At 38.8% G+C, this 22,944-nt stretch overlaps 1 protein-coding gene and 1 long non-coding RNA gene across 3 annotated transcripts; both read right to left on the bottom strand.

Annotated features, from left to right (window-relative positions):
* Window positions 1-720: 720 nt before the first annotated feature.
* On the bottom strand, window positions 721-2,892 carry LOC113108440 (oligodendrocyte transcription factor 2-like). Its single transcript, XM_026271568.1, has 2 exons — window positions 2,787-2,892; window positions 721-2,389 (listed from the first exon to the last, which is right to left on the bottom strand). Exon 2 carries the CDS (start codon window positions 2,345-2,347, stop codon window positions 1,526-1,528), a length of 822 nt encoding a protein of 273 aa, XP_026127353.1. The 5' UTR covers window positions 2,348-2,389; window positions 2,787-2,892; the 3' UTR covers window positions 721-1,525.
* A 3,315-nt stretch (window positions 2,893-6,207) lies between these two features.
* On the bottom strand, window positions 6,208-21,095 carry LOC113108439 (uncharacterized). Of its 2 annotated transcripts, XR_003292787.1 has the most exons (5): window positions 20,320-21,095; window positions 20,011-20,093; window positions 19,427-19,578; window positions 7,772-8,121; window positions 6,208-7,199 (listed from the first exon to the last, which is right to left on the bottom strand). It is a non-coding gene; the product is annotated as an uncharacterized LOC113108439 (long non-coding RNA). The 2 variants fall into 2 exon arrangements; XR_003292788.1 differs by lacking the exons at window positions 6,208-7,199; window positions 7,772-8,121 and adding an exon at window positions 17,206-17,321.
* Between the last annotated feature and the right edge of the window lie 1,849 nt (window positions 21,096-22,944).

Raw genomic sequence — 22,944 nt, 5'->3', positions numbered from 1 at the left:
TGGATAATATGTATATCATTCAGTTGGGATAAATCACGAATATATCATTGTTCAGATAAATTAATGCGTTTGAAATATATATATATTCTTAAATAAAATTAGATTAGAATTTATTAAGCGTTAGTTGTTCCTAATGAAAATATTGCTAGCCTAAAATACAAAATAAAATATAAACCACAATAAGAATATTAAACTGTATTATAAAAGATATTATCTAAAATAAAAACAGTGTATGGTTTTGGGTGTTAATGTAAGCTCTAAGTAAGTTATTGTATATTCTCAGTCTTTTTAGACGAACTGTTCTTTGTTCCAGTTTACAATAAGTAAAGGGTGTCGGTCTGAGCACACTCTGTTTGTTCTTTACACGAGCGAATAAGTGATTATTTGTTTCCGAGAATTGACTACCACTTTATTTCGACAAATCAGCTGCTGTAATTTATTTTTCTAATATTACTTTTTGACGTATTGGGGATTCGGTAAGTAGGTGGCTAGATAGATAGATAGATAGATAGATAGATAGATAGATAGATAGATAGATAGATAGATAGATAGATAGATAGATAGATAGATAGATAGATAGATATTATATTTTTGTTTTTCGTCTTTATTAATTTTTTATAACCTATGTGTGAATTTGCATACTGGAAAAAAATAGGTTAATTAAGCACAAGCAAGCAAATAAATGCATCATTTTAAAACATTTTTATTTTACAGTTAGGACTCAAACATTTACAGCACATTTATTTGAAAATACCGTCAAAAAAAGTAAATAAATATCATTTTACACTTTATTATAAAAAATAAAAGTTGATCATTCTTCGCATCGGCCATGACGGGTAAGCTTGTGCAGAACAAAGATATTAAAATAAAGATGGAAAGCCAGAAAACTAAAGGGAGAAAGAGGGAGAGATAGAGAGAGAGAGAGAGAGAGAGAGAGAGAGATACAGTGCAGGAATGAACAGGTGCATCTTCAGACAGCGCTTGGAAAATGAATTCTGACCCCAAACATAAACTGAGGAAGGTAGCCTAATATAAAATCTCTCAAACTGTACAAATGACATCTACATATTTACACAGTGCAGTCCCATTATGTTTTCCAAAGCTACAGGACTTCTTTAAATGTATAATTTCGTCTAATTTTAATGGCTCATTAAACTATTTAGCCCTCTTTAACTGTAGCATGAATTGTAAGTTATAATTTATTCTTTATTGTATGCTATAAATCTGTTTCGCATTAAACTTATTTTGGAACTAGCAGTCCAGTGTTTGAAGGCTAAAGAGAGTAAGGTATGCCATTTTCACAAACGTTATACACAGAAATGCACATGGATAGTAAACCTAATACCTATAAAGTGTTAGAAAACTCTATGTTAGTGGCTTTGATCCATTTTCTTCGCTTCAGAACTATTTGTGATTTCCAAAAACAATCGTTCAGCAATAAACTGACAAACACGAGATAATACAGCTTTAATATATAAAAGTCTACTGGTGCACCTCAAAGTTCTTTTTATCAAAGTTCAGTCCTTCATTTTGAGTCACTGGTCAGTCGTGGCATGCTGACGGAGCTCATACCGGACACGTGAGGCGGAGGAACCTGGCACATGCTGCACGGACACGGGATCCCCGCACCCCAGTGTTGGAAACCAGCGCCGAGTGCGCCAGCGCTGGCTGATGGTGCCTTGAGGAGTCCGTGATGCGGCCTGACAGCTGAGAGACCAGGGCCGGAGAGACATGCGGCAGTGGAGACTGCTGGTGGAAGCAGAGGATGGTGCACCGGGTGAGACGAGTGCGAGACAGCAGCGGGGTGACCCGGTAATGGAGCGCCCGCCGCGTGCGTAAGAGTGCCACAACTGGACGGATGGAAGCCGGTGTGATGAGCGCCGCTCCCTCCTCCGTAGATCTCGCTCACGAGCCGTTTCATCTCCTCCAGCGAGTTGCTCAGCATAAGGATGTAGTTGCGCGCGAGCAGCAGGGTGGCTATTTTGGAGAGCTTGCGCACGGATGGCCCATGGGCATAGGGCATGACCTCTCGGAGCCCGTCCATGGCGATGTTGAGATCATGCATGCGTTTTCTTTCGCGGCTGTTGATCTTGAGGCGCATGTTCTGCAGTTCGGACTCGGATAGAAGTTTACGGTCTTTTTTGGAGAGCATCTTCAGAGATAGCGCGTCTTCGTCGGCGCTGGAGAGGCCCCGCAGGTCTGTGCCTCTTAACTCCGGAGGAGAATCGCTCTGCGTGGAGGAGACGGCGCCGGAGAAACCCACGGACTTCTTGACAGCGGACAGGAAGAGATCGTCGCCTTCAGGAGAAGAAGGTCTACTGGACACTCGGCTCGTGTCGGAGTCCATGGTGTTCAGTGCGCTCTTAGATTCTCGAAGATGTCAATATTCCTTTGAAAGAAGGGAATGGTTAAAAACTGAAAGTTGATGTAAAAAATGTAATATGAACATAAAAACTAAAAGTGATTAAATGCGGTATCCTACAACATATTTAAAGTCCTAATATGTCCTAGATATTCTTATTAACTACCAAAATAAGTTTACAAAAAGTAAAGCTGTAAAGTTTGTTACGCAGTTTTCCAGTTCAGCAAATTATAAAAATAAATATGACAAAAAATGAGCGATTATCGAATAGCCTATATCAAACTATAATAAATTACCCCACTGAATAATTGCAAGGAGAAAATGATTTAATCGTCTAAATAACGCGAGCCTTTACTAGTGTAGGCTACATTGCTGTTATACTTTTATACAAATTAATCATTATTTTCTATATATTTAGACTTACCGGTAGCAGGTGCAAGCGCGTGCTTGTGTGTGCCTTTGCAGAATTCACTCGTTATTCCAGTTCCCTCGTGCACCGTTTGTGTTTGGCACGCCCGAGAGTGACGAGGGCAATTTTATAGTAGTTCCCTCCTCCCCATCACCCGGGGGCAAGTCACCGGGACAATGTCAACGCTTTTCCGACAGCCCGTCAAGAACCAATGAGCTCCAGTGGGTGGGGGTCCTAAAACCTGATGTCATACCAAAAAAACTGAGGCTTCATTAAACGCATTAGACACACTTCGCATATGGTGCATCCTCACAGAACCTCGTTGGGTTTGGATTACAGAGAGTCGGTTGAACAAACTCTAGACTGTAGGCTACTTAAGTTAAGTTGTTAAGTTAGCTGATGCATGGGTGGACAAATAAAAACTCAAGAGAACTTTGCTTGATAATTTAATTAACTTTCCTATCACTAAATGCACTGCATGTGCATGTTTGACACTGAAAAAAATAGGCTAAACCGAACTATCAACTAATATATGCATAATTTAACATTGTTTTTGAAATTATTATAAAATAAATAATAAATAACATTAACTATTTTGTATTAGTTAAACATTTCTCGCTTGATTCATATTAATTAATTAGCTTTGCAGAATGTTATATAATGGCTAATGGTTTGAGGGGCGGATAGATGCATAATGCCGATGCAAGATTTTCTTGGTGATCGTGTGCTACTTCCCGCAGGATTGAGCGCGGTCAGTAGCAGACACTACTTAGCGGTTTGAATGCGCTCATATTGTTTTAACCCGGTGACCCCATGCGGGGGCCTGACAGCTGACTGATTTCAGCCGTTAAGCGCATTTAAATCGTTATAAACGAGGCGTCTAAAATGGTTTTAACGGTTATGATCTGAAACATTTCAATTTGTCCAATATGGTCAAACAGAAGTTATTGTTTGGTGCAGAAGAGGAGGGGATAAACAGGCGGGTTACTCCTCGCCATGTTAATGACCAATTTACATTTCGCTTATTTGGAAATTAATTGGACATGAACGCATATATGTGGCGAAATGTATGGTTTAAGATAGATAGATAGATAGATAGATAGATAGATAGATAGATAGATAGATAGATAGATAGATAGATAGATAGATAGATAGATAGATAGATAGATAGATAGATCAAAAGTGTCGGGAAATGTCTGTGTTCTTCTGACTCCACAGGTGATCTAACAGACGCATCAATGAGTTTAGGGGAGACATCACCAGATCAAGGTCTTTAACATATTTCCATTGAAGCATCTTTGAGCTCTCGTTGTTTGGTTGTTTTCCCCGTGCGAACAGTCCCGTCTGTCTGTTTGCTTGTTTACTCTCGTTAAATACGCTTATGTAGATGAGCTGGTTTAAACCGACGGTGTCAGAGAGAAGTTGTAGTTCAGTTCCTTCATTATAGATTCCGGTAATCTCACTTGTTAAGTGTAGCAAAATGGTAATATATGCCGCGACTGTCTGGATTAGAAACGGGGGGGGGGGGGGGGGGGGGGGGGCAGAAAGAGCCCTATTGTCAGAGCTGTAGTTTATTCCTCGCGCATATAATTATCTGAAATGTCACCCGGGGAAGAATGCACACCAATTCACACGCACCCACATAACACACTGACTGACAACTGTCTTGGGAGCAATTACAGAGAGAGAAGGACAGGGGTTGGTCTGCCCTCGATTCATCCCAACTTTGGTAACTGTAGTCCGCCGAGAATGTTGCCAATTAAGGCTAATTAAGAGCATGCAGCGCTGACGTCATTACACTTGATTTAGATCACACTGAGCCAATGACAAAGATGTACACTCATTTTTTACAGACCTGCTTAAATAAGACTTATGGCATAAACACTAGCCACATTACTGATTACATAAGTGCTGCGTGAAAGCCTAATGAGCAGTGTACTTAAGTTTTTGTGGACCAGTTCATGTCAACCCGTTGTCACTGCTGCAGATGTAATTATTTAAATAAATGAAAATGCACACTGATGCAAAGTGATACGTTTTTATTCCCTAAGACATATATATGTACATATATTGTAATCTAAATATTTATTTTCTGTAGCTATTTGCTTAAAAACGGAAAAAAGTTAGAAAGCAATGCAGTTTCAAGTCAGCATTTTACAGCTTATTCAAACTTCACAGTTCAGGTGCAGAAAATTTAATCAACTGAAATTACAAAAATACAGAACTGGCTACATTTAGTGTCACTCAGTCATTTAATTAAAAGCTATTTGTTTAACGAGAGCCTGCCTCAGAAAAAAAAATGGAGAGACACAAGAGCTTTTGCCACCTCAGGTTGAATGAATGAAGCCTGGTGGATGAGTGTAGAAGGAGACTAATTTCCGCCTGTTGGCAGAGCCAGACTCTTCTTTTCTCATTACCTTTATGAGATAATGATGCGTTTCTGTGCACATTCCAATAATGAGGTGGGCAGAGGTGTGTATATGTGTAAAAACTATTAACCCTAAGAGCTAAATTAGCCAGAGCTGTAACTGCAGTCATATTTACATTAATGAATCCAGCTGGAATTCAGTTTCAGCATTTTTTTTGCACAGTTAACCCAAAACTCAACACAGTACTTTACAGTATTTGGAAGCTTGTCTGTTTCTGTATGTGTTCATGATTCCTGAATATTCATGTTAGATCTAACTCATGTCACGGCACATTTTTCTTCTTTTCTGTAAAGCAGAAGTTATTTTTATGGGTTATTTTGCGGAAAAAAAAAAAAAAATTCAATGAATGGGCATCTTTACATTTCCAAGTTTCTCAAGAACAAGAATCCATTTGTTCCAATAGCAAAAGAAAAAGATCATTTCAGCATTTCTATGACCAAAAGATGTATACAAAATTGGGAGATTTATTATGGTGGTGGAAGAGAGAAAAATGTACATTTATGAATTTAGCATACACTTTAAGCCAAATCACTCCAACAGTGATGTGTTACAACGCCAGAAAGCAAAATTCACAAGTTTTCTGAAATAATGTCTAAAATATATAACACAAAGTATAGCTTTATAAATGTACAATACATAAAAAAAACCTCTTGGTTTATGTTATTAACTTAGGGAAAGCATTATCCCAGTCAGTGAAAAGGGTACATAAAAAAAAATCTTTATATAATTATACATATATTATCAGAATAAATATTGAAGGTTGAATTAAAAAAAAATAAATGTAATAATTTCTTCCCCCTTCATGAACACTACAGTTAAAACCTGACAATCATTTCAGTTGACATCCATAGTCAGTTTCACAAATTTGCTTAAATTTGATTGGTGAGTGCTCAATATTAAAGATTTTTTCCCCTCATTAACTTAAACAATCATCAAAATCCAAAAACTATATATATATATATATATATATATATATATATATATATATATATATATAGTCTTAACATTTTTGGACCCCACTCTATATCCTGCACCCCTTGAACTATTTTCCATCATAAATCCATTATGATTCCCTCCTCTCACCATCTAACGGTTTCTCCCGTTCTCACTAAACAGCCTTTTTCTCTTCCACAATTATTCCAAACAGTTCTGATTCAGTGTAGCAATGCTTTAATATCAGAGGAAAACTTTCCCTCTCACCCTCTGTCTTTCTCTTTCTCTCCCCATCTGGGTGGCAGTTGGGCTTGTGTTGAATACCAGTAGTGATAAGCAGCATATGTGAGTCAGTCTTAATCCTGCTAATCTTCCCTCAAACTGAAAAAAGAGAATAAGAAAAGAAAAAGAAAAAAACAATGAAAAAAAGAAAACCTTTTCTAACAGGTTTTTGAGCCAAAATGTTTTCTAAAGAAAATCAAAGTACATGCAGCAAAGTCTTTTTCTTTCTCCTTTTTCTTTTCATCCACACCTCATACACACCTTTAACACAGTTGTGTTGATGACATTTTTAACACATGCATATCACAAATTTCTGGCCACAACATCTCAAACAATTTCCCCCAACCCCTTCCTCTCGCAGCCTTTCTCCTCTATTACAGGAGTGTAAGTTGTTGGGGTCTACACAAGTCTTTTGTCCCTACAACAGCCATTAGTAGGTAATTAAGTCTTAACATAGCCTCTGCTCCCCTGGCTACTATTACACCCTGCTCAAATGGAACGGCTTACAAGCTCCTTTACACGGCTGGACAAATTGAATGGTGCTCATCAGGCTCTGCCTATTATTCCTGCCACCCCATCTGGCTGCCAGCGGATAAAGGGGGATTTGCAAGCGATGGTGAGGGGCATGCAGACCGCTGAGCGCAGGCTGAGAGCAGGAGAAAGACCAGGGTCTTCACTGGAGGACAGCCCCCCTTTTAAGGTGGCTGCTTCTTTTCAGGAAAAAAGCTGTGTGATTTGCTGCAGCCAAATGCTACAAATGTTACCACAACCTGCTCCCTTGATCCTGCAAGAGGGAAAGATAAAAAGTAGAGGGGTACGTGATTGTATATGTGCTCTTGTGTGAAGGAGGGGGGATGCGGAGCTGATGTCAAGAAGAAATTTTGCATCTTATAAAATCTACACCAAAAGGCACAGTTCACCAAAAAAATATTTTCTAATCATTTACTCACTCTCATGATAATCTTTCTTTAGAACACAAAGGATGGTCCATTCAGTGAAACTCAGTGGGTTTTTTTATTTATTTTTTTTGGAGCCAAATGACTTTACCTTTCACATCTAGATCTATATTCCTCACACATAAAAAGCCAGTCATACAGGTTTTTTTATTTATTATTTATGAATCCTGAGTGATCATTTGGCTCTATATATTTTACCACTTGAATAAATATAGTGTTTTGTTGATCTGTATATATATATATATATATATACACACACATATCTGCTTGCTTTAAACAATGTGACAGAACACAAAAAAACATACATATGAAAAAAAGAGTGACAGCTCTCACTCCCAAACTTCGCTTGAAAGAGAGCATTCCTGTACTCCTTCATTCAGACACATACACATGCACTTACCCTCATGATGCCTAACAAGGGGGCTGGCAGCTTTATTACGAGCATCCCCTCCCACAGACAGATTGAAGCAGTAACAGGTTGGGGTTTTGTTTTCAAAGGAGGAGAGTTGTTGTGGGTAAGAGCTGCCCTCTGTGTCACCCTTCTGTTCCCCAAGTGCCTGTGTGCTGTTCTATTGTCTCAGCAGGATTCTTTATGAGGAACGCATCTCTCCATCCCTCCTCTGCATCCCTATAATGTTCGCAGCAACCAGGGGTCGAGACCATCTCCGTCAGCCTCACACTAATTGTTCACCAAAAACCTGAACATCTTTAAAAAATGGGTGGCACATCCTCTCAATGTTCCGCTGGAAGCTGAAGAAAGAAAGAAAGAAAGAAAGAAAGAAAGAAAGAAAGAAAGAAAGAAAGAAAGAAAGAAAGAAAGAAAGAAAGCTGTCATGACAGACTGTGATGGGTCTCAAAATTGCCGGCCAAATCTGGCATATGGAAGATCAGACAAAAAAGAACACAAAGAGATTTTGTGTGGGACTGTCTGAACCTTTCAATCACTTTTCTATTGTTTAATTTCCCATCACAACTAATTTAGCTACATTACAGCACATCAATGGGTTCAATATCCCATTATCCCATGGGTGTAAAAAAAAGTTGCTTTTAACAAATGAGGTCTAAAATAATGTAGTATTTTGTCAGCCAACACCCATCAAATACAGGTGCTTCTCAATGAATTAGAATGTCATGAAAAAGTTAATTTATTTCAGTAATTCAAATCAAATTGTGAAACTCGTGTATTAAACAAATTCAGTGCACACAGACTGAAGTAGTTTAAGTCTTTGGTTCTTTTAACTGTGATTAAGGCCCACATTTAACAAAAATCCACCAAATCACAACCTTAAATTAGAATACTTCATAAGACCAATAAAAAAAAAAAAAAATTTTTAGTGAATAGTTGGCCTTCTGGAAAGTATGTTAATTTACTGTACATGTACTCAATACTTGGTAGAGGCTCCTTTTGCTTTAATTACTGCCACAATTCAGCATGGCATGGAGGTGATCAGTTTGTGGCACTGCTGACGTGATATGGAAGCCCAGGTTTCTTTGACAGTGGCCTTCACCTCATCTGCATTTTTTGGTCTCTTGTTTCTCATTGTCCTCCTGACAATAGTCCATAGATTTTCTATGGGGTTCAGGTCTGGTGAGTTTGCTGGCCAGTCAAGCACACCAACACCATGATCATTTAACAAACTTTTGGTGCTTTTGGTTGTGTGGGCAGGTGCCAAATCCTGCTGGAAAATGAAATCAGCATCTACAAAAAGCTGGTCAGCAGAAGGAAGCATGAAGAGCTCCAAAATTTCTTGGTACAGTAAATGAGTGCAGTGACTTTGGTTTCCAGAAAACACAATGGACCAACACCAGCAGATGACACTGTACCCCAAATCATCACGGACTGTGGAAACTTGGACTTCAAGCAACTTGGGTTATGAGCTTCTCCACCCTTCCTCCAGACTCTATGACCTTGGTTTCTAAATGAAATGCAAGACTTGCTCTCATCTGAACAGATGACTTTGGACCACTGGGCAACAGTCCAGTTCTTCTCCTTAGCCCAGGTAAGACGACTCTGATGTTGTCTGTGGTTCAGCAAATTCCTTCACACGTCTGTGTGTGGTGGCTCTTGATGCCTTGACTCCAGCCTCAGTCCATTCCTTGTGAAGTTCACTCAAATTCTTGAATAGATTTCGCTTGACAATCCTCATAAGGCTTTTTCACAACATTCTAATTTATTGAGAAGCACCTGTATTTTAATTATGACGAAAAGAAATTATATATATATATATATATATATATATATATATATATATATATATATATATATATATATATATATATAACCTATAATCTTCATTAAAAATAAATATATAACCAGATGAAAAAGTTTTGTAACTGCTTATGTAGAATGCTTATTTAAATATAATATTGTATACATTGCTCATCATGACATCAACAGAATCTACAAGTTCACAAAAATCTCAAAATTCCGCTAAAACTTACTTTTTCCTGTGTTTTGGTTAAGTTCAGCAATAGTATTAGTGTTGTGTGCGACTGTGCATCAGTGCAGATGCGAAGGAATGCCATTGGGTTTTCACTTCACCGCCAGCGTCGCTCATTCATTCTTTTGCCATTACGTTGTCATCAAGCCATTTGGCTGCTCTTGCCTCATAAGTGCGGCAAAAGAAAAGAGCTAGTTGATTCAATTAAAGCCATACCAATTCAACTCCACTGAGAGCCAGCCAAGACGGTTCTTTCAGAGAGAAAAGAGAGGGAGAAAGCGCTAAAGGTAGAGGAAAGCCTTTTATTCCATCTGTCTCGAATCTGAGTGTGCATATTAATGTCATCTAGGTAGTCTCTTTTTTTTTTTGCCAAGACAGTTTAGCAAATAAACATGAAGCAAAAGCCGTGTTTATGAGTGTGATAGTCTCGGTCTGTCTGTGCATGTGTTTGTCGCAGGGACCAGCAGTGGCCAGCAGTGGCCGTTTGTCAATGTGAATAGGCTCAGGGTGGTTCACATCATTGGAGCATTGAAGGTGTCTCCTCCCCTGTTGTAAAACAAGGGTGTGTGTCACATGGGGACACAGGAGGCATTGTACTCGTCGCAGAGGCTACCGTACCACCCAGAGTGTTCCCTAAATCTAACCCCCAACCCCCCCCCCCCCCAACACCTCCCCACGACCCTGTCCGGCCCATGGCCACAACCCTGTCTTGACCACTAACCGCAAAAAGGAGAACGGGATGGAGTGTGAAATTATAAGTCAGATATGGACATTGGGGCTCCAATGCATACGTACATAATAGAAAGAAAGAGAGTGTGGGACGAGATTGAGACCTGGAAGGGGCCAGGGGGCGTTTCTGTGAGTTTCCCCTAACAAGATAGGTCAATGGGATGATTGATGGCTGCAGAAGTGGAAACAAAACAAGGGGAGGAGATAAAAATCAGAAAGCAGGGGAAAGAATGGAGAAGGAACGCAGGTCTTGTATCCGAGTTAGGGATGTCTGTGCAAGTGTGTGGGAATATTTACTGCCCTGCAGAAGTGGGCGGCTCTGACTTGTTGCTAATTAGCGGGGAGGCATCTGAGCTCTGGGTTGTGTGTGGGTGGAAATGGTGAGTCTGCAATGGTTCAAGGAATATGACAGGATACTAGGGCAAAAGAATGGCTCCACTGACCACCTAAGATGACCCCCCTTTACACACTTGCATATACATACCTAAAGTTACAAACACCTCACTACTTTCCCCCGCCTCTTACAAATTGATGCAAATGAGCTGTGCTTTAAAAAATAAAGGCAAATAATTTATGGGCATCTGTCAGTTTCCTGGGGAAAAAACACACAGTGAGGCAAACTGCCGGGCTCTTAAACTGAAGAGTTAAGGCTTGTGTTTTTAAGAGGAGTCCCTTGTCATCTGAAGTACTCTGAAGAGGATCTGCAAACTATCGCAAGCTGGGACACAGACAAACAACACATTAGGACATAGCCACTGTGTGAACAATGCACAAGCTGGAATTACTTGCTTTTGCATCTTGATGCAGTCATCTGGGAACACAATTTTGCAAATAATATTGTTTTTATCCAAATTATTTAGAAAGTTAATGGCAAAGTCTTTGCATCAAAATATTGTCAAAATAAAACCTCTCTTTCTTGTATTTAATATTAATAAAAATGGCCAATTGCATAACTGAGTTTTACATCAATAATCACCCTGGACTGAACTTCCTTTCCTCCATTCTTTTCAAGCTTCCATGATTTGTTTCAAAATGCTCTTCTTCCAGTTTCCTTCAAAATGACATTAAAAAATGAAACTGTTGGACATAAGTAATCAAATTTTCTTCATTTCTAAATGATCATAACAAACAAAAATGACACCATTAATGAAGGGGTGGTTAAACCAAGTCTGACACTGGAAAGTTGCTCATTCAAGTCTTTCAAAAGAACGAGCCATGAATTATCATCATTGTGTCTGTAAGATACTTCATCCCAGGTTACTCCAGGGGGATTGTGCCTGTAATATAAAGCAGTTACTTTGTCATACCCTTTTGATCTGACACATACAGTGGTATAACCATGATTATACTCCTCGGTTTTGCAGCAACTTTTTGTTCCTTTATTCTCCTCTCAACAACCCATCTGTTCTTTTTGGCACATTCAATTTCCTTTCACCTTCAGAAAGAGAGAATGAGAAAAGGACTAGGGTCTATAGCGAATTGCACCAATTTACAACAAACAAACCCCCCACTGCTAAAGGTTGCACATTTCATTGCAGAGAATAACAATAGTACAAGAAGGAGATATTATAGTTATGATAACAAATATTATGATGATGAAACTGATTAAACTAAATCACTGAATTATTGCATATACATAAAAAATTATTTTTATGCACTCACATCACCAGCTTTTTCCTCATACAATAGATTTGAACCTGTTGCTTTTGCAGATGCAAACACACTAACCCGTTTCTAACAGTGAGGTGCACGTATGAGAGTCCATTTTCTTTATAGGGTGTTCAAAGTCAACCCTAATCCAACAAGAGAACTGTACCATTCTGAAAAATGCCACGTTAAATACTTTCCAGAACACACACAGACACATAAGGCCAGCAGCATGCATAACAGTTTTCTATCATGTATTGGAATGAGGTTACAGAGCCCACACCTCTCACACTGTCATCAGCAAGTTAACACCCAACTCTCAATGGTCACGCTTGCCAGGTTGAGTGTTTAACTGACAGGTGGGAATGAGGGAATTGTATATGTGTGTGTGTTTAGCAAGCAATTTGTAATGAGGGGGCAGTGTGTGTTTAGGCCTGTAATGAGGTGTGAGAGAGAAGCGAAGACCTTAATAGGCAGCAATTACTGAGTGTGTTGTCGCTGAGCGAGTCTATTTGTTTCTATACTGTATGTGTGTGTGTGTGCCAGTGTTGCAAAGGTTACTTTGACACCTACACTCTAGCAATTCCTCCAGCAGAGAACATTTGATTGACAGCATATCAAAGACTCTGTCCCAATTTCAAAACAAACCTTTCTATGTGTGTGAGAAAAAAAAGGGGGAAAAGGGTTTTATTATCTGTTGCATCTTTAATTTACTTCATACATACATATATAAAGAATATAATTTTATAAGAATATTTTTTACCAAAGAATATTTTTTTATATTTATATATCTTATATATATATAAATTCATTTAAAGACATTTTAAAGCAGCAAGTAGTAATATTTGTTGATCGAAATGCATAGAAGTTGGAGCTATTAGGGGGAAGTTGTGGCCTACTGGTTAGAGGGTTGGACTCCCAATCGAAGGGTTGTGAGTTCTAGTCTCGGGCCGGACGGAATTGTGGGTGGGGGGAGTGCATGTACAGTGCTCTCTCTCCACCTTCAATACCACGACTTAGGTGCCCTTGAGCAAGGCATCGAACCCCCAACTGCTCCCCGGGCGCCGCAGCATAAATGGCTGCCCACTGCTCCGGGTGTGTGCTCACAGTGTGTGTGTGTGTGTGTGTGTGTGTGTGTGTGTGTTCACTGCTCTGTGTGTGTGCATTTCGGATGGGTTAAATGCAGAGCACAAATTCTGAGTATGGGTCACCATACTTGGCTGAATGTCACTTCACTTTCTATGGTGAAGATGGTAGTGCACATAGAAAGTCAGGACATAGATATATCTGTTGTGCTCAAGGGGACACAGGTTCGAATCCAGCTTGCATCTTGTCCTGACCCTATATCCCTCTCTCTCCTTCCACTTTCCTGTCTGGTCTAAACTATCTATTCAGTTAAATGCAAAAACCCCATAAACAAACAAACAATGGCAAAAAACAAAGAAAAGTTACATGCTATGTCATCTCTCCAATTCACTTTGACTTTTGGATGACCTGGTGATGACCTCCCGGGGGACACTCTAGTTTGGGGATAGTCCCCAGTATGACCTCATCAATTAAGATGACGATGAGTTCAACAGCAGTCAGCAACCCCATAGCCATCTCTCTCCCTCTCTCGATCACTCTGTAGATCTTTTGTCTCCATTAGTTTTCATCTCTCTGTGTGCATTCCTTCATTAGACACGTCTCTTGACCTCTCTCTTGCTGTTGTCCTTTCTTTGACATTGTCTCACCCCTTCACCTCAGCTAAACTTCGTTTGTCCTCCGCTACAGTAGTTACTCCATTGCACTCCTTCTGTAATTTTTTCAATTAATATGTATTACATTTTTTTCCATGCCAGATTGATGCATTTATTTGTAAATCTTTTTAGTGTTAAAATGCAATATATAATACATGTATAATATAATACATATTTTTTTAAAAATGTTTTATAATATGATATAATATAATATAACAATATAAAAGGACAAGCATTTTTATATGTGGTCTTTGAACCTCTTTGCATATGATATAAAAATATTAAATATCATAATAAATGTGGAAAAATTAGAAGCAAAAAAGAAAAAAAAAAATCCAGAAACAGTAAAATAAAATATCTCTGCATGTTCGAGCATGTGCATGCAAGACAGAGGAAAAATACGAGAGAAAAGTGAAAGAAAGAGAACATAGCTCTGATCTCTGCTGAATATGTAAATCCTGATAGCAGCCTGCTCTCCAGGGATCCCCCTTCACCCCTGCTTTCCCACCCCACACAAGAGATAAGATATACAAGAACACAAGAGTTGAGATCTTCACTCCCCGGATGATAATCCCACTGTCCAAAGACACGGATAACGAGAAGAGGACCATAATCCTTTTGTCCCTCTGTGTTACATATGTCGCTTAACACACAGTCTCTCCATCACAAGACTTCATCCAGAGCTGCAACAGATTGGCCCCCTCCAAAAAAGTGCTTGCCTTTCCTACTGTCCCTCCCGCTTCCTCCATACATTTTACATACACAATAACATCACCCGCACAAACCAAGACCTTTCAAAAACAACACAACAAAGCATCATCTTCACAAACTGTGTTTGTATCAATGTCGCACCTCCATATTGCAGTGTGGGTGGCATTCAGTGGGTAGTGTGTGTGTGTGTGTTGGACGGACGTCTCAGGTTAAGATGCACCCCTCGTCTCGCACGCCGCCCTCAGCCCCACGGCACTTTGTGTTAGAGAGGACCTGTTGCTATCCGCCTTTGTCATTGAGTGTGTATGTCCATGGGCATATGGTTGATCCACCTCCAATAGGTTCATGTATGCAGAAAACAGCCATTCATACGCCTATTCATTCAAGCTGCTAGAGACACAGATTACTGTGTCATAACACAGAGGGAGGGGGAAAGGGAGGGTTCGGGTGATAGCTAGAGAGAAGAGAGATTACTTCATAAACTTACTCTGATCTTTATGTGTGTGGTGCTGCTCTGGTGTTTGAAAAGATTGAGCCATTGTCTTCCTTTCAGGCCTCGATGCAATGCTTAAATGTGTTGCATCAAAAAGAGATTGTGTGTTTGAATGCAAGTCTGGGTTTTACTGTTGTGAATCAAACACCATAAGGCCTGGGGGATTTGCACAAAAATGCTGAAATGCTGCTGGTGAATGGCATTAGCATCTCGTCTAATTTCTATTCTAAGTCAGATTTTGCTAATTTTATATTGGCAAATTTGATGAACAAATACTGATGAAAATGTGAGAGATTTTTCACTTGATTCGTGAAACATACAGTAGCATAATGTGCCAGCAAAAATTTTATGGGTTTGTCACCAGGGATGTAGTGGAGGCTAAACGCATGTAAACGCCGTTTACACACCTCCCAAAAATCGGAAATAGCGTTTACCCACCTCCAAAGTGTTTATCCACTTCTAAATTGAGTATATCCACCTCTAAATAGCCTACAGTTCCTAAGCCATTTTAAATTAAGCTTATGTCATTTTAGTTTCATATTGTTCATTATTAGTTTCATAGGTTGTTTGTTGTTAAACCTAAGACGAATTTGCGCTGCAACTGTCAGTGTTGACCAATTGCTTGCGTTGTTGCCAGTAGTAGTGGGAAGTTCAGATCATTTTACTGACTTGGATCTTTGAGTCTCATTCAACAAAATTAACTAATCTTTTCTCTTTCCATCTCTATGGGACTGACAGAAAGAATAAAAGACTCATACCTCACCTGTCGATTCAGAACCCATATGTTGTGTTGCGTAATGCGCATGTGCGGTCAACACAAAATGAATGAATCACTCTCTGAGAAAACTTGGTAGTCCCGAGTCATATTAAAGATTCGTTCAAAATGAACGAAACGTTCATGAACGACACGCAACAGAGTGCATCAAGATTCAAAAATGGATATCCGGCAATTTTTTAAGCGCATTTTCTATTTTCAGTGCCGAAAGCAGACCTTTTCACTGAAGTAATGATGCAATGACGTGCACTTGCTAGCCTGTACCATTTGCGTGTTCTCCGAATGCTAAAGAGGAGCCTCGCCTAGCCTCTGAAGGAAGTGACTTGGAAGGACCAGTCCTGCCAAGGAAGTATCCTTGACATTGAGAAACGCCTATGGTCTTACAATTATAAAATGCATAATTTTAGAGATATCATCCTCAAATTTGAAATGAAGCATGACCACACTTGTAGCTACACTTTAGTTGAGGTTAGTGTGTAATTGATATCCTACATTCAAAAAGTGTCTTCTCTCCTCTGTGACAGTGGGCTTTTGGGGAAAGACTGATCCACATTTTTCTGACATATAGACCAAACAACGAACCGATTAATTGAGAAAATATTAAACCGATTAATCAACTACGAAAATAATCCAAAATCCCTAATTATTATGTACAAGTGCATTGCATTGGAACCCCTGGATATAAGCCTCCCTCTCGGTCTCTCTTAAAAAAAAAATTACTCTCCGTTTTGTCATTTAGTAAACTTTATAGATTTCAACCATATTATTACTTCTTGAGTCTCTTTAACAAGAACTTTGATTAATGTATGAATTGAATAGTGATTGTGTGACCTATGTGAGGGAACAACCAGTGTTACCCTTGGTAGTAATATCAAATTATAGCCTATAGCGATGTCATCAGGATACACATACACCGGTAGGCAGTGGCCCACCTTACCGATGTGGTCACCCAGAATTTATAGTTTATCCACCTCTTTTTTTGCTTACTACTGTTTGTCACCTTCAGGTACTTCGTTGCTGGAAAGGATTGGAATCATAGAGGACAACAGGTTAATTCCTGCCTATTTCTTTAAGACAAAATAGATGGAAGATATTCTGTCAATATTCAATTTTCAATTAGATTTTTTATAAAATGTAGTGGCAACCATGTAAACATTTCCTTGCAATATTGTATACATTTACAATGCTATCTAGGCTGTCAATTTGTCGTGCATCAAATGGTTACTATGTAGTAACTATGTAGAGAAAATTATATAATATAATCATAATATCAAAAAAAATATAATAAATATTGTAACTGATAAAAATGTAAACTGTCAAAAATGTTCTGCATCCTGATCAGCCTATTAAAGGAACACTGGGTCAAGTTCATATGTTTTCCAACCAATGGCAGTCAGGGAGTGTGTTGACGAAACCTGTTTGAAAACAGTCATTATTTTAAGGCACATACATTGCACACAGTGGAATAAAATAATGACCTTATATCCTTGAAGTGTCCCCTTTTCTCCCTCCAAGCCAGTTTATATCTAAAGTTAACTTTCCTGACCTCTGTGCTGTCTACTTGTCTAATTGGCTTGTTTGTCTCGCTCTCTCGCTCTCTTTCATGGCTCAGTTCTGTCTTTACTATACTCGGCATGTCCATCCCCGATCACCTTTTCTGCCCTCCTAGGACAGAAAACCTCTCCTTCTGACAATAACGCCCATCACTGTGTCACTTCCTCTCGTTCTGATGACCTCTCGTTCTCAGGCCCCAATCACTTGTTCACCAACAGCGTCAAAACTGTCATTAAAGGCTCATTGTCCTTATTAATTAATGAGTGCTGTTGTTTTTTTTTCCTTCTCTCCCTCTCTACATACTTATTTGGGCAAATGCGGATTAGCATATTCATGAGTCGGCCAGCTTTGCAGCAGCTTGCTCGCGAATGGGGTGGCTCTGTTTAGCCCCTGTGTTTTTGTCTTCCTCCATACCTAACCTCGTTTGCTGGGCAGATCCCTGAACCATTAGAGCTCATGATCCCTTTATGCCAGCGAGACTCAGACAGGAGGGTCGGGTTATGAACCCAAACGCTGCTGTTTCACGCACCAGTGAACACACCCCGGATAATAAGGCTCAAATGCTAAGTGTTACAAACTGATTAAAATGTCTGTGTTACAACTTTATCTAGCCACAATAAACAATGCTCCTCCACCATAAACTGCAGCGGCTTCTGATACTGTCCCAGAGCTGCTCAAATATTCCCCGCCCTGGTTAATTTGCTGGGTGATCAGACAAAGAGATGTTTATTTCTTCATGTCATATGCAGGAACATAATCATTAAGCATTTAATCCCAGACATCATTGTTTGAAATGATCTTTAAAAACATGATTTAATTTTTCCACTGTAAACATAACCTTAAACCACTGGTGCTTATTTTGCATATTAAACTTGGTACGGTGTATATGAGTAAAGTGACCGACTATATGAGTACAAACTATTTGATTACCGTTTTAACATTAATGGTTTATATTAGATATTAAATTATACATGCTTGTTTACTTTATTTTTTACATTTAAAATTACATTTGCTGCCATATAACTGATATCTAATAACACTGTTAAATGTAATCTTTAACAGATTTCATAATGAATATACATTTTTCATAGTGCATCATAATGTAATAATGCCTAAATTCACACATAAGATTTTTTTTGTTTTATTTTTAATGTACAGTATTACGTCAAAATAGTATAACATTTTATTACTGTATATTCATTAGTTATCAGCCATGACTTGAAAAATCAGTGAATCCCTAATTTCCCTAATTTTATTTATATATGACAAATCAATCTATCAAATAAATGTATACACTTATGTAACTTGATAAGAACGTATTAGCAATTAATATGCATTTAAACATTGAGGATACACAAGATATTGGTGACCATATCTTTATCACCCAATAAAAATGTTTTATTTAAGGATGATTTTGGAAGTCAGTAAGGTCGGGGCTTATAAACGTATTTTCTTCTAATTAAAACATTTAACCTTAAAGGTTTTCTTAAAACTAAAGATTATGTTCTAAAAAAAAAAAAAAAGGACATTTTTATTAACTTTTTCTATTCGTGCCTAATTTCATTTGACTTTACATCTGTTACAGGTACAGCGTCAGTGTGTATCCACAGAAAACATTTAACAAAGTATGGGACAGTTTACTGCAAGTGAGTAAGTGTTTTGAAGGAAAATTATAAAAAAATTAGGAAGGTCTGTATATAAGTGATTTATTTATGATAATTCATTTTGTTACTTTTTTTTGCTTTCAATTTCCTGAGGAGCAAAAGCAACAGCCCCTCTTATTAGCTATTATTAGTTGTGTCCATCACAAAGCCTTGCTAACTGCTAAACACACAAACTGAATCAGTTTCTCCCTCCAACTCACTGCTTACACATTTACTCACACACCTAAAACGGTCTCTGTCTCCAACTCTCTGGCTCTTGCCTGCTACACACGTGCACACACACATACACAACTAGCACTCACCAATTTGTAGCCTGCACAGTCACATTGTTTGTTGAGGCTTGCAGTGCAGGCCGCTTCGTTAGCTTGGCCTTTAACGAGCTGCTTAATTGAGCTGTCTAGCAGGCCACCTGTCGCCCCGCACCTCATTAGCATACTAATGCTCCTACATTGTGCTGCAGTGACAGCCACAGAGAGAGAGAGAGAGAGAGAGAGAGAGAGAGAGAGAGAGAGAGAGAGAGAGAGAATTGAGTGATAAAGTGGGTGGAATGGAGACAGAGATGTTGTGATTAACCAATTTTTCACAATTACTTAAAAAGAAAATACTACATTTAGGTGCATTAACTTGACAAAAAAATGCATATTAAACTATGAAGCATACCCACATACGGTTTTATCAGAATACAGAAGGTGTTATCAGAATTATGTGATTAATAAGTTAGACGTATTGTTAACATAGAGCAACCAAATGTGCTACATGTCAAGCAAACGATACAGCTTTCAACAGACAAAATTAATATGATCAGCGATTCATCTTATCACTGAGCTGGATGTAATTGGGCAATGCTAGAGCAATAATTGTGGTAAGGTTTAATAGGCTTTTTCACCTTTTTACTTGGTGCACACATAGTTGCTCAAGTGCCTGCTTTCATTCAATTCATGACATGCAGCTGCAGTGCCAAAGATCTACCTGCCAGGATGAGAAAGAAAGAGAGGAGCGCAGTGTTTGTGAATGGTCAAATGGTTTGACAGGTATTGTTGTGTGTGATTACAGCATTCAGTACAGCCGTGAGCTAAATTTGCGTCTAAACACACTGTAAACTGAAGAGGCCTTTAGGACACACACGAACATGTGATTTACATACTTGATCGGTCACACACAGGAAAAAACTTTTGAAGACAAGCTTTGCACTTACACTTTTTAAGCCCTGACCCTCAGAGGCCAAGTCCCCACCAGATGGAGAGCCGTCTACCTCAACCATTGATGACCATGAACTTTGACCTGTAACAGGCTGACCACTCTCACTGATCGTCTAACACATACCCACACAAACTTCACAATCACACATGGTTGATATAACTGTATATCTGGTTTGCTACTCCACTGGCCAGAGGGAAATATTCAGTGGTGAGGTTCTGCCAGGAGCTCATTATATGATGAAGGATTCTTGCTCCCACTTACCCATTGCAGCAGGTGTAAACAATCGCTCCAAAACACCCCTCAGAGACACTTAGAAAGGAAAGACAAACATGATGACACTTAGCAAATCGGTTTGAAAGACTAAAAAGTACTTCCTGTTAGCAAAGGAAGCCTCTGAGCTAACAAAAAGCTAAAAGTCTAAGATTTAATTTGCATGTGAGGTTTGGTATTTGACATGCACTAATGTGACAGCAGAAAGCTGGCATGAGGAAACCAGCACACAAAAGATGAGAGGCACCACACTGGGTGACCTGCTCTGCTCTTTTTCAGTCTCAGAGAAAAGTGTGAAATACTTTACCTTACTACGAGAAGATCATTGCACAGATGGCGAATCATGTAAAATACAATTAATACAAATAATTTGTTTAGGGACCATTTCTTACTACTCCCCAGTGGCGTATTGGCATGCACATTACTAGCACATTGGATGTTTATTAGTACTTATAAAGCACATATTAATGCTTTACTCTGCATTACCATATTTTAGATCCCTACCTGTAACACTTTAGTATAATCACCAATTCTCACTATAAAATTTTTTATAAGCATGCCTATTATTCACATATTGGCTGTTTATTAGTACTTACAAAGCACATATTCTAAATGACCATATTCTACATTCTTAATTCTACCCAAAATCTAAATTTATAACAACTACCTTAGTAACTATTAATAAGCAGTAAATTAATAGATTATTGAAGCAAAAGTCAGTTAATATTGAGAATTGAGAAGTGAGAACAGAAGCGTAGCCATGCAGTTTATGGCACAAATACCTAATCATTTCATTAAAAAAAAAATAATAATAACAATAACAGTAATAATAAACAATAAATAATTATCAGATTAAGTTAATAAATAAAATAATAATAAAAATATAATAAAACTTAACTGAACTAGAAATAATTATTTAACACTTAATTTAACTGTGACCAAAACCAAAGATAACTGAATTTATTAATTACAGAATGCACTTTTAATTTTCTTATGCATTTTTCATATTTGTGGAGCTAATGTTTCAAATCTGTGGCATTTTTAGTATTATTACTTTTGTCAAGAATAAAAGTAAATATCCGCTGATCACATTGTACTTTCTGGACAAGACTGATATTTCAATAAAGAAAAAAGAACATGAAAAAACAATCTGCCTGGCCGTTGGTAGCAACCTTTATATTCTACATTCACACCATTGAGAAAGAGCAATTGCATTGGCCATAGAAAAGGGGTAAGAAAAGGAATTGAAAGGTGAGGCAGTGTTTGGGTGTGGGGGGAGGCTGTATCTGAAAAGGTGGCTTTGTAAATTTAGGGGGGACAAAGTCACATCCATGCCGCACACACATTCAATTCTGCTGATAAATACTGGGTCTGGACAAACCAACATATGCTAATCAACACAGCATTTAAACGTCAAAATCAGCATCTCTGTCCCTCTTGCTCCCAAACTCATTCTTCCTGCTCTTTCTTTCCTCTCTTTTTCCCCTCACCCCTCGTTAATTACCGTAAGTCTTTCACTTTGATAGAGAGTCTCTTGCACGAATTAGTACAATATTGCTGCACCCTTTAAAGCCCAACCCCCAGCGCCCCCTTCTTCCCCCCGATCTTGTTGCATTGGGCCACCTTGTACACGTATTGGTACCGGGTTTTTCAGTATAACACTTGTCCGTGGCATGCATATGGAAATGTGACTCACCATTTTAGCTGCTAATTCTGCATCCCCTCTAAGGCCCCTCGCTGTGTGCCCCCCACTATCACAACTAGGGGATGCTGGGACCTCATGCTGGGGGCAACAAGGCATTGCACTATTGAGGGATGGACAGGGGTCAGTGCAGGGGTACACTAACAGACAGGACACGCTTCTCTGGTCAAACACCCCTGTCTCCTGAAGAAGACATTGACCACCTGCCATATGTGCTTAAAGTATGAAGTAGAACTGTGGGTTGATATCTGTAATAAGCACAATAATATTTATAATTTGAAAACAGAGGAATAAAATAAATAAATTAAAACCAGGCTGTGTCTTAAACGAACTTTCACATGTGGGAGGATGGGGGAATATGATGTCATGAGAAAAAAATCCCCCTTCATTGTATGGGCTTGTACTGTAGTAAAAAAAAAAAGCACTCTCAAGAGTATAAGCCAATCAGAATAAGAATGAAAGAGAACACAGAACCTAATCCGCAGCCTGCTATCAAACAGGCCTCTTCTGCACAAGTGTGAGAGGTTGAGAAATGCTCTCTCCAGGCGTGCGTGTGTGTGTGAAAGCGAAGGTGTTTGTGAGAGAAAGTGAAATGACAAGTGTGGGTGTGTGTCAAAGAGAGTGTGTGTGACTGGCATGCTCTTGACC

Source organism: Carassius auratus, chromosome 9 (assembly GCF_003368295.1).
Source record: "Carassius auratus strain Wakin chromosome 9, ASM336829v1, whole genome shotgun sequence".
Taxonomy (NCBI): Eukaryota; Metazoa; Chordata; class Actinopteri; order Cypriniformes; family Cyprinidae; genus Carassius; species Carassius auratus.
This window is presented reverse-complemented; position numbering and strand designations above follow the sequence as displayed.

Coding starts and splice junctions, on each gene's coding strand:
- LOC113108440 (XM_026271568.1), bottom strand. CDS start 2,347: ATGGACTCCGACACGAGCCGAGTGTCCAGTAGACCTTCTTCTCCTGAA.